The 12,822-nt window shown below is 30.5% G+C and overlaps 1 protein-coding gene across 1 annotated transcript in view; it reads right to left on the reverse strand.

The window, feature by feature from the left end:
• Positions 1–2,520: 2,520 nt before the first annotated feature.
• The window catches only part of Usp10 (ubiquitin specific protease 10), a 61,158-nt gene continuing 50,856 nt past the window's right edge, over positions 2,521–12,822 (reverse strand). Inside the window, exons 13-14 of the mRNA XM_035374280.2 lie at positions 6,911–6,970; positions 2,521–4,356 (exon numbers count right to left, since the gene is read on the reverse strand). Coding sequence (XP_035230171.1) covers positions 4,178–4,356; positions 6,911–6,970 — 239 coding nt within the window. The 3' untranslated portion in view covers positions 2,521–4,177. The remainder of the gene's footprint in view (positions 4,357–6,910; positions 6,971–12,822) is intronic.

A 12,822-nucleotide genomic window follows, 5' to 3' on the forward strand; every position in this document is an offset into this window, starting at 1 on the left:
TTGCTCTATCGTAATATAACAATTACTTTTTAAAATAATCTCTTGCTCTAGGGTATATTTTAAAAATTATCTGCAATAATATGGGGAAAAGTTAGCTATTTGAAACACTCTTTGTAAGAGGGGTAATAAAAAAATTTATATTTGATACATTTTTACTAAAAGTTGGGATATGATCAAAACTGTTAAACTTTTAAAGACTAGTTTATTTTGTCAAACGCTGAATTTGAAACTGTGCGCTACGAAGTAGGTATATCGTTGTTGCTTAGAACTTTCGCTTTTATGGTAAAAATCAAGAAGTCCAAATGTAGTCATGTCAATCAGCTGAAACTAAAGAAACACATTCCTAAAAAAAAAAAAAAAAAAAAATTGAAAATTCCACATTGAATTCCCAGTTCTGAAAACCATTGTAGAGGTGTTTTTCTGGCACACCTCTTAAGAGTAGATGTTGCATTCGTTTTATCTTTTCCATATGAAAAGACAACTTTCCTTTAAAAATAAATTTTAATTTCGTGGAAGCGAAAATAATCGCAAGGAGACAAATCTGGAGAACATGCAAGATGATTGACTACACAAATTTATTTTTGGGCAGAAGCAAAGCGATTATTCATATTCCGGAATACCCACGCTTACGAGTTCTTTAGTATGTATTGTTTTCAGACTGCAATACAGTCAAAAGTCTTTAATCCGGACTTCGGCGATTCCGGATTATAGATCATCAGTTTAAATCTGGTAAAATGGCATGCAGAAATTATAAAATTAAAAATATGAAACTGTAATTTATGAAATAAAGAACAATTATGATCTAAAGGGTATCAAAATTTACAAAAAAAAAGGCTTAATATTTGTTTACTTTATTAAACATTTCTTTTAATATAAGTTGTTTGGTTGCTTCGTTTTTTATGTGATAATAGTTTCTGTTTAATTCTATAAACAGACATAATTTCTTGTTCAGTTACAAAGTTCCGCTGTTCAAGTCCTATAATTGCTGTGTCGAGAATACCGACTAATTTGTCAATCGAAATTTTTTTGTTTTCAGTAACCTCTGTGTCACTTTCTTTGCTATCGGAAGTGAATTATAATGACGAGGAATTGGATTTAAATCATATCAAAGACGGAGTATATCGAGATGAAATACTACATTTAGTAAGGAATTATAAGCCAAATAAAATAAAAACATCTGCCCTGAAGATAAGGATAGTGCTGACAGATCAACTTCCAATCCATTGCGTGCTGCGGCGTCTCCCCCCACCCCGCCGCATAGCAGCATGAAATTGATAAACAGATTTCGGAATGGTTAGATAAAGAAAGGATATGCCTTTAATCATTTTTTGCAGCAATTCCACTTTTTGTTTAATGGACTTCGAAACATACTTTCGCTTTGTAGATCCTTTACATATAGGTAAATATATATCAGAAATTCTATTTGACGTAATCGAAAGTTCAAGCTTACTTTTATAAAATTGCTCTAACAGTCTGCAGAAAATAATAAGCCGGATCCAATTCGAAGATTAAGGAACAACGCAATCTGCAACATTAACTGAATTAGATAATATTAGCTTAGCTTATACCATCCGTTATACGTTAAACGCGCATTCGTAAACGTATTTTGCGCATGCGCAGAATGTTTGTAGCTTTGAGGTCCGGATTATGGGTGTTTGAATTAACGACTTTTGACTGTACTGCTTTTACATTATTCATTAAAAAAAAAACTGAAGGTTGAGATGATGAACTAAGGAAGTTTTAAAAAAAGCTATTTAAATAAGTACATTCACACAAAATTTAATAGGATTTTCTACAAGTGTACTCAAAGAAAAAAACATTTTAATATATATGTACTTATTTTTATATTTCAGTTAAATTTTAGCTGCATGAAAAAAGGGAAAATAAGTATGTAAAGGCAATCATGCTCAGATTGCTTTGAAATTACTAGTACCTAATGTATCACTTTTAATAAAATAAATTGTGGCTTCTTTTTCAATTTTTTCTTCCCCAAAAATGGAAGACATTTTGTTAAAAGAAACAAACGGTTTAAAATTTGATAAACATTATATTGAAATTGTGGGAAAAACATTTTTGCTTATAATTAGGATTAAGATTCGTTGTGGAAAAACACTCAAATTATATGCTTCATATAAACTTTGTTTTATACTTATACATACAAAAAATTGTTAATGAAAAGATGACACTTCATTTTTTTCCTCATCTTTTATTCATAAATATTTTTAAATGCACATAGATGTACATTTTGGTACATTATATACATGTTGAGACCACCATTTTAATTTATCAAAATAAAGTCACATACTCCTTATCATTCAACTCAGTCATACAATTCATTTCATAAAAAAAATTATTACACATAATGAATTGCTATACTGCTAAATTTGCCTTTCAGAGGCCAAAATGATAAAAAAAAGGGGACAACACAAAGAACATAATTCAGACAAACGTAATGGCAATTTCATACCGATAAGTTCTACAAGCTAATTTGATAATAAAAAGCAGCCATGACACCTAAAATCAAACATATCATTGTATTTTATTGGGAGTATCATAGATAATAATTTTTTGGTTTCCAAAGACCGCAATATATATATACACTCGATCCTCAAGTTACGAATACTGAAGCTATAAAAACCCATAAACATAATGAAATATTTATGAGCCACAAGATACAAAATATATAAATAAAAAAATTCATAGTAGCCACTAAAAGCATGTAAAAAATGAATTCTCTCAAATGAGAATTAATCCGTTAGATAATGGAATACTGATTATGATATTTTGTACACAGCATGAAATGAAGAAAAGCTTTATCATAAGTTTTTAAGTAAGTAAATAATGATATTCCAGTTTATGTTAATCTTACAATATAGTAATCCCTCATTATTAACCACAGTCACAGAAAATTCAAGTAAATCGTAAAATCACATGAATTTTTTTGCAGTATTTCAGTTCAATATTAATCACGTTTACTGCTTTATTTTGTATTCTTATTGCTCTAATGTATATTTTTTTACCATTCAATTTCTAGTCTTCCCTTGTCATTTCACTTTAGAACATGGAAGAATGCTTCTGCGCATGCTGATCTAAGAAGAAAGTCCATTCATTGGTGAGAGATTTGCTGATTTTTTAAGACATTATTAGAGAATGGCACCCTGTACATTTAATACAAACAGTATAGCCATAAATGTAACTTACTGATAGAACTCACATAGTAGTCACAGCATGAAAGGTGTATCAATTTTGAGCCTCAAAGAAACTTAAGCAAGATTCCTCAATAAAAAGTTCTAATGTTCCTCCCCTTATTTTGCAGGATAATTAAACTGTATCCTCTCACAGAAAAGCAACTGAAACCTAACCTTTAACAGGTACGTTAAATTCACTGAAGCCCTTTCCAGAATAACAAAGCACCTATGAAAGAAGAAAGGAAATAAAGCTATATAACATTTCCCCTCCTCACCTTGTTAATAAATCTCCTTGTTCATTTGTATTATTAATTTAAGCAAAATTACTCAAGCTTTATATGAACAGCTAATACTGTGCTAGATCCATTGTGTCTTCATACTCTTATTCATGGAAAACTGGAAGAACCATAATGAGGGTTTACTGTATTATATTGCACTCAATTTTATCACGGTTAAGCTCAAGTTTTAGTTTCTATTGATTACTAAAATATTTATGCATTTAACGTATTAGACAAAATTACTTACTAAAACAATTTTGTTCCATTATACCTATTTACAGTGTTTTAAAAATAAGGGCACGGAATATCATCCATTCGTAAATCAAGGAAGGAGTGCATACATAGACCTTAGACACTAAATTACTAATTTATCTTCATCAGTACAAAGTGCTTGATATGCACATGAATAAAAATATACAAAAGCCATTTTTCTTCTAAGTGCATTGAAGTTTCACAGCTTTCAAGAAACTTTCACCATACCCAAAGTGACAGATTTTTTATGTAGTTCTCGAAGTTCCAAAAAATAGTAAAAATGGTGGGACTACAATCCCAATCAGTCTACTTCTGATATTATTTACATGACTCAATCAAAATAGCTTAAAACATATTCACAATATGCATCTCTTCAGCATTTATCACAAAATAATCCATTGATTAAAAGTATTGCCAGAAATAATATTCTAGCTTTAATATCTATGCACAAATTTGACTTCAGCTCTCCTGGTAGAACAATAGATAAGGAACTCGGGGTGGACTATGTGAAAGAACCTGAGCTTCAGTAACAGCAGACAGTGATCTATCATCACATCTAATCCATGTTTTGCAGCCGTGGTTGTATACATCTGATATATAGTGACCTTTTACTGCTTCTTCTCCATCATGGTACATCACTAAATAACAAAAATAACAATTTAGAAATTTATACAAAATTTTAAAAATCAATTTTTTTCTTAACCACTTGCGCTACGACTAAACTTTACTGTTGCGGTGCCGTGCGCTACAATATAACAAGCTAAAGTGTCTCATTTATGCCGCTCCACGTCTGCGAGTGCAATTCAGAGCTGTAACTCGAGAAATAAACAATCTCGTTGTTAGCCGAAGTGTGCAGCACGTTATTTTCATTTTTGTGCGCTGTTTGAGACAGAAGCACCTCCACGTGCGTGGCATGTCTTTTTAGCTCAAGTGGTTAATATTTTATACAATTTATATAAACTCTTGTCATAATTAACCATAAGTACACTTATGTACATTAAATAAATTACCTAATGTAATTTAATAGAAATGCAGTAATATGAGCAACAGCATAATAAAAAGCGAAAAATTCGCTGACCTTGAACGTCATGGACAAATTCAGCATTTGCACAACAAATCCCTGGTAAGTGTCCTTTATATTTAGTTAACTTTATCACACTTTTTTCCCTGCTTACTTTTGTATACTGGTATTTTATTTTTTGTTTATTTATATCTACCTTTTTTAAATCACATATTAAATAATTTTAGATTTTTCCTTATATGTACATTACAACCAATCATTTTAAATTTCATTCATGTTGAATGTTATCATTTTGCATGGTCTTTCTAAACTCAAATAGCTCTCTCAGCCAAAATCGATGTTTTTCAAAATTTGAATATTGCTAATTATCTTTATTGTAGCATTTACAAGCTTAGATTAATAGTTCGAAGGAAAATTCTGAAATAACCATAAAATAATTTCTCACCATCCAGAATTTTCCGAATCATATATTTTGAAATGCTTTTTTTCTCCCCTCGTATATTTATCTATAACTATGAATTATAATTTACAATTAATTAACAGTTATATGTTTATGCACTTCATTAATTTTTTTCTTGGAAACTCTTTTTTCCACAAAAATAACTATGCACATGTGGTCATAATAAGTTACAACTGTATGTATATAGGACGTGTTAAATCACAATTAAATACTTATGAGTTCAGAAGTTAAAAGTTTCTGTCTGCCACTGCTTTAAGTTACGTATAGATATCATTTCAACCACCACCAATTTAAAAAATTTTCAAACTGCAAAAGCGTCAGGTATTTCAAATAGCTGGAACTGAGATAATATTTCTTTAACCACAAAAGCAAATCTAAGTGGTTTACGAAATCATAGTAATGATCTTGCACTTAAAACACATTCAGACATTTTTAACATCCAAAAAGCATAGAATAAGGTGAACCATTATACAAAGCAATAACTGTTATGGCTGTAGTCATATTTTCTGAGATAATTATCTTCACAAAAAACACACTATAGCTTTGGATATTGTCTTATAGAAGGTTCACTGTATTTACTTATACAGTCGAAAGTCGTTAATTCGGACACCCATAATCCGGACCTCAAAGTTACAAACTTTCTGCACATGCGTCGCTTTGACGCATGCGCGTAAGACCTTTACGGCTGCGAATATGCATGTGCGCGTGCGCAAAATACATTTACGAATGCGCATTTAATGTAACGGACGGTATACGCTAAGCTAAAATTATCTAATTCAGTTACTGTTGCAGATTGCGTTGTTCCTTAATCTTCGAATTGGATTCGGCTTATTATTTTTTGCAGACTGTTAAAGCAATTTTATAAAAGTAAGCTTGAAATTTCGATTATGTCAAATAGAATTTCGGATATATATTTACTAATATGTAAAGGATCTACAAAGCGAAAGTATGTTTCGAAGTCCATTAAACAAAAAATGGATAAAAGCATATCCTTTGTTTATCTTTAACGCTGGCGGCGCGCAATGAATTGGAAGTTGATCTGTCAGCACTATCCTTATCTTCAGGGCAGATGTTTTTATTTTATTTGGCTTATAATTCCTTACTAAATGTAGTATTTCATCTCGATGTACTCCGTCTTTGATTTAAATCAAATTCCTTGTCATTATAATTCGCTTCCGATAGCGAAGAAAGTGACAGAGCTTATTGAAAATGAAAAAATTTCGATTGACGAATTAGTTGGTATTCTCGACACAGCAATTATAGGACTTGAACAGCAGAATTTTGTAACTGAACAAGAAATTATGTCTGTTTATAGAATTAAAGAGAATGTATTATCACATAAAAAACGAAGCAACTTAAACATCTTACATTGATTGAAAGAAATGTTTAATAAAGTAAACAAATAAATATTAAGCTTTTTTTTTTTTTTTTTTTGTAAATTTTTATACCCTTTAGATCATAATTGTTCTTTATTTCATAAATTACGGTTTCATATTTTTAATTTTATAATTTCTGCATGCCATCTTACCAGATTTAAACTGATGATCTATAATCCGTAATCGCCGAAGTCCCGGATTAACGACTTTTGACTGTATATTGATTTTTTTTCCTAGTCAAGAAAATTACTAGTGTGGTTATAATTATTGCATCTCTTACACAGAAATGAGTATTTTAATGCAATTATTATGAAACGAGTACATAAATAGCATACCTGCAAATAATTTATAAAGGCGTAACCTTTGATTTTTCTTCACATCAGGTGAAAAGAGATCTATATAAAATATAAAACATTTTTATTGCGCATATTTTTTGCAACATTCACGACACTAATATTACTGAATATACAAGGGTCACTTAAAATGTTATACATGCATAAAAAAGTGTACAAATCATATAATTATTTTATTCACATCAAAGTACCCTTTAACGTAGCATAGCATAAGTATAGCTATATCTTGTTTGAAAAGTTCCCATCCAACTTTTGATAATTATTCTTGCATCACTCAGGGTTCGTACACATTTCTGCACACGGAAATAAAGTACTTTTAAGGATCATTAAAAAGAAATTAAGAACCTATGAGCGAATGGGAACTGAATAAATTCACTTAAAAATATTATATCTATGTCTGAACTTCACTTTTTAATACCATCCTAAAAATAAAAGAGATCCATAAGTAGGATGCATTATTATTATGTTTGAGAATAAAATAAACATTAAGAAATTTATCAAGTAGCATTAAATAGTTTACACTTATAATAACTGAACATATTTGAAAGAAGATAAGTGACATTTTAGTTGTTTTACAAACAGTTAGCTTTTTTATTCTTAATGTCTCATTTTGTCACATACTTGCTCAGTCTAGAGGTTTAGTAAATAGTAAGTAGATTTTATGTTAAGCAGCATAGGTTAAAATGAGCATTAAAATCATAATCAGCATGATTCATAACAAAAGACTGGCTTTTGTCACTGCTCCTGCTTGCCTAGAAAGAGACCTGCTGATCAGAACAAACCTGAAAGGCCCGGTGCAGGCACAGTTAGTAAAGCTTGTCTGACACAGTTAGTGTCGTAGCTTAGTGTAGAGTTCCAGGGGTTGTAACCCAATTAATATATTTTAAGGTTCTATCAAGCCACTAAAGCACTAGAAATGATAAGTTGTCTTGCATTATTCACTAGATGCGAAGAATAAATTTTACATGAATTTTTTATATTTTTGTGTTTTACATTGTGACTATTGTAAAGGTTAATGAAAGCAAATAACTCACTTTAATATGCAAAGATATTTTTAAGGGTAAGCACTGAGTTATAAGTAATTAAATTAGGTATTAGATAGCCTTAGTCATATGGATTTACACAGACACTATCAAATTAAATTTATTTTTTAATAATATTTGTAAAAAAACCTATTAATATTACAATCTAATAAAATTTCAGTTTAAAATATATGCAATTTATGACATTGATTTTTAAACAATATTGGGATAATTACACATTAAACATGTATGTTTTGTAGCAATAAAACTCAACAAAACATTTATGCGTCTTTTTAATTTGAAGGCCTGCCCAGACATTTTGGCTAATTTATATCAACTTCCTTCTCCTTAAGCATCTTTTCTAACAATTAGAATGCAAAACAATGCTCTCATTATATATGCAAAATACCATTCTCATTAGTTTCTGCCTGTTTTATCTCCTAACTGTCAACCGCTCCACAATGAGGGTTTACTTGATCTAGTATGAGGTTAAATAGTCCACCCCCACCCCCGACAGACGTGAAACAAATTATGTTTATGTCTGAAAGTAACTGCTAAGTCAGACAAAGGTTTAAATAAGGCTCTTATTTAAAAAAAAAAAAAAAACTAGAAAATAAAGGCATGCTCTTATGCTAACAAAATCAATTACAGCTCGTGGTGATGTAATTAAACAAGAGTCAAATTCAAACTAAAAATATAGACTAGTGGTCAATTTAATTTCAATTTAATCTAGTTCAATAACTCTATTGTCATAATAAACTCAAATGTCAGCAACGGTGATGGAAATTATCAGAGCTGATAGGAACTAATACAGGGAGCAAGTGGAGGTCAGAAACTAATACAGGGAGCAAGTGGAGGTCAGAAACACACTCTTGTCTTGCACTCCAAAAACCTCAGTTTAAAAACTGTCTCAGTGATTTGCATTCTAGTGAGGAAATAGAAATGGGAAATTATAGTAAGGGCTGAAATTGTAAACAATTGGGTAATTTACATAATTATAACTGTACATATCTTTGAAGAATAAATTTGTTTTTCTTTATGTATTCAGTTTCTTTCTTCCACGTTTTCTCTTCATTTTAGAATTTTTGGATTTAATTAAAGATTTCTGATATTCTAAATAAATTAAATGCATTTAGAATGTATAGAAAAAGCTGCTAATTTTATTTCTTTAGTAATATGAACATTCAGAAAAAATATATATATGGTAAGCATCAGTTAGAGAGCTGATGTGTCATAATTTTTAGAATTTAGTGACACACTGAGGAATAAAGTCTAGAAATGGCAAAACGTTTAGAATTTAGAACAGGCATTGGAAAGCAGAATTTACGATCCACAGAGACTGCATCAGATGGGAAAACGCCTTTTGCTAAAAACTGTTTCATAAATTGTGCTTTATAGCATTATACCTTGCTTATTTCTCAGATTCAAAACATTGTATAATATGTGGCCAAAATGGAACTTTATATGACTGTGAAAAATAAAAATGCTTTATTTTAATGTTATTTCTTAAATATAATTCCAATAGATTACCATTATTTTAATGAAATTTATTAGTGTTAGAATGTTCTAAAAAAGTCGCTAAAAATTTCCCAGATTTTGGAATTAAAAATTTTTCATAGAAACCGATCTTAAAATCACCAAAATGTTGATAAGTTGATAAATTTAGAACCATTTAATAAAAGAATTCACATCCCCAAAAGCGGAAAGTTGTCTGAGAGCTCTTCATTACAATTTTGAAATGCTTATGTTTCACTTCTTGCTCATAAACTAGAGTATCCCACCAGTTTTATTTACAAATGGAACAAATTATAACCCATGAACCCATTCAAGAAAATAACCATACTTGTCAGTGAATCACCAAAAATATTGCTGCAAAATGCTAATTCACATTCAAAATGGCAGTGGTAAAAACAGAGAAATTTCATATTATTAAAATTAAGGACCTCTTGCCAATTTTGGCCAAAATTAAGGAGGATTTTTAAGGACCAAAAATTGTTTCCAAAAAACTTATGGACTCTTAAGGACCGTACGAAGCCTGTCACTGTCTTGACTTTCTCGTTCGAATGATACTTCCTCTTTGAAAGTTCTATAAGCCTAAACACATTGAAATCACAGGGAGACAGGGTCTTGATTAAGGATATTTGTACACTTCCTACAAGAATTTTTGCAGAAAATTTTCAACATGCTGAGCGCTACGCATATTTCCTAGGCAATCCGGTTCAAAACATGCGCGCCGCTTAAAAGCGCTCATAATGTAGGGCCAGCGATTCTTATCGCAATAGAAGATAGTTTACGTTTGAAACGTAAGGCCTCATTCAATTGAAACATTTAGTGATCGTTAGCCGTCATACGTCATCAGTTGCGATTGATTTTGCTGTTTTGGTATTCAATTGAAACGCAACGATCACTCTGAGCTCGCGATCGCTCGTTCTCATAGCAATCACTTGGGACCCATCATTTCTCGGCGAAAAACGATCAAATCAATATGGCGGCTGTGTTGTTTGTGCTTTCACGAGGACAGAAATCAAGTGTGCTAAAGAAAATGCTTTAGATCTGCTGAGTGAGCATCAACTTATATCAAAGTATAGGGTGTATAAGGATCCTAGCAAGGGCAGCCGACACATCATCTGTGTTGTATCCAAATTAAGTGCACTTGTTGCTAGTGGACATTGATTTAGCATTGTGTTGTTTACATTTGTTTGATGGATTGCTACCTAATTCAGAGAAATATGCGTGGATGCACTGCATCAAATTATTCATATCGTTCCAGAAATAACTTTAGTATGTTCTATTTCCCGAGAAATGAAGAAATACGAAGAAAATGGGTAATTAATTCTTGTCCATTGGAATAGATTCCGATCGCAAGACCGTGCGCTTTTGAAGTAAATTCAACTTTTTATGTTTTCATAATTGTTAAAAAAATAAGTGTTCATGTTTCAGCGAAATGTGTATTATCATTTAAGTATTGCTAATTAATGACAAACTGATTTATATGTACAAAATGAATATCAGAATGTGTATAGTCAATACACAAATACCGACGGCGATAAGTAGATACTGATGTGATTTTCTTTATTGTTATTATCGCGAAAGGACAAAGTTTAAATAATTATATTATACATTTGATTTCAATTTTGTGCTTGATTATAACTATGAAGTGCGCTTTTTATTTAAATTTTAATGCGGGATTCATGGTTTAAAATCGCATGTTATTTTTTGACCTTATTATATTGTCGCCAAATCTGTCAGTCGGCCTCCAATGTAAAAAAAAAAAAAAAATGTAAACATTGGATAATATGATTGAAATTATGCATTATATAATGTTTCCCTTAAAGTAACATTAATATATCGTATTTATATTCATTTTGAAGAAGGTAAGCATCAATTTAGGTATTTAACGAATAATTTTGACTGTATTTATACATCGTGTAGACTGTATTTCCAGCTCTTTCATTTAACTGCGATTGCTGTCAATTTATTTCCAATGTATCAACATAAAATATGTTTTAAAATGCTGTACAAGCTTAGTCAGTGATTCTTAATTTAATTCAGACAATTTTTTATGTGTAATTAAAATAATTTAATAATATATGTTACTGTAATTTACTATTTTTGATTTTAATGTTTTAGAAATTTGCTAAATCAAGTTTATTTTTGTGTGACCTTGCATCAGAGGCGCCAATGAAAAATCTGTTTTGGCTTTCACTGCTAAAGTTTTTAATGAAAAAAGTATTACTGATGTAAAAGAATGAAAAAATGATATTTACTTCCTAATCAGTGCCTTATGATATTGCAATAACTTAAAAGGCTTCTTACTGTTTCTTAAGTTGCATAACGTGTTTTCATAAATTCTTGTCATCTTTATATTTTATTCGTCTATGTTATCAAATAAATATAAAAGGTATGTTTCTAATTAAAAATTCTTCCTTTCATAGCAGTGTTATGTACCATGATGTGATATGTGTTGGCGTTTATTATATAGTTATGAACATTAGTCATTATAGATTTTTATGTATTTATTAAATATATGTAATCTACATCATTGTGTATTATATAATTTTCCTTTTAGAATATATTACATTGTATTTTTTGAGTTGTTAATAGAACTAGGTACATTTTTCTTTTCTTTTGCTTTAAGAGGTCTTTTGAATCACTTTTTTTTTTTCAGTATGCAAAACTTAATTGACCTATATTTTTCACATGTATATGATTTATGTGAATGGAATGTGTCTTTTAGGTTAACTATTTTCATAAAGGAATTAAAATAAAATAATACCTTTGAAAAATTTTCATAGATAAAACTTTGAAACAATAGCGCTGGAAAGCCAAAGACAGCACACCAAACGTGAACTGCAACCCTAAAGAATGGTTACGAGGAGTCAACCTGCACATCTGGTAGCTCTTTCATTGGTTATTTCGAAACAAACGCAATTTCCGACCACGTGACAAACAGCATCGCGCATCAAGTAACCTCTGGCAACCCCTACGAGTTCGACTGGTAGGGAAGTGTTTCAAATGAATACGAAAAATCACTCGTTTTCAAAAGTGATCGCTAATGCTGGATACAACGATCGCTGTTTGAGCGATCATCGCTGTTTCAATTGAATGAGGCCTGTAATTCCTATAGACATTCATTCAACATGTTATGCGCCAAGTCTGTTTTGTAAATAGTTACATTTTATACAAAGATATTACAAAGCAGAAATTTAGCATTACGGAATTTCGGAAAGAATTAGCGTTATCCCTTACAAGTTGCAAAAAAGAAGACATTCCATCGAACGAAAATACAAAAATATAAAAAACAACAACATAAACTCCAAAGAAAACCGTGAAAAGCCTCTGAAGTATGGAAATATTGTAAATTATGTCATG

The sequence above is a fragment of the Stegodyphus dumicola genome, chromosome 4 (genome assembly GCF_044657685.1).
Source record: "Stegodyphus dumicola isolate Sdum_Otavi_A_Nest chromosome 4, ASM4465768v1".
NCBI lineage: Eukaryota > Metazoa > Arthropoda > Arachnida > Araneae > Eresidae > Stegodyphus > Stegodyphus dumicola.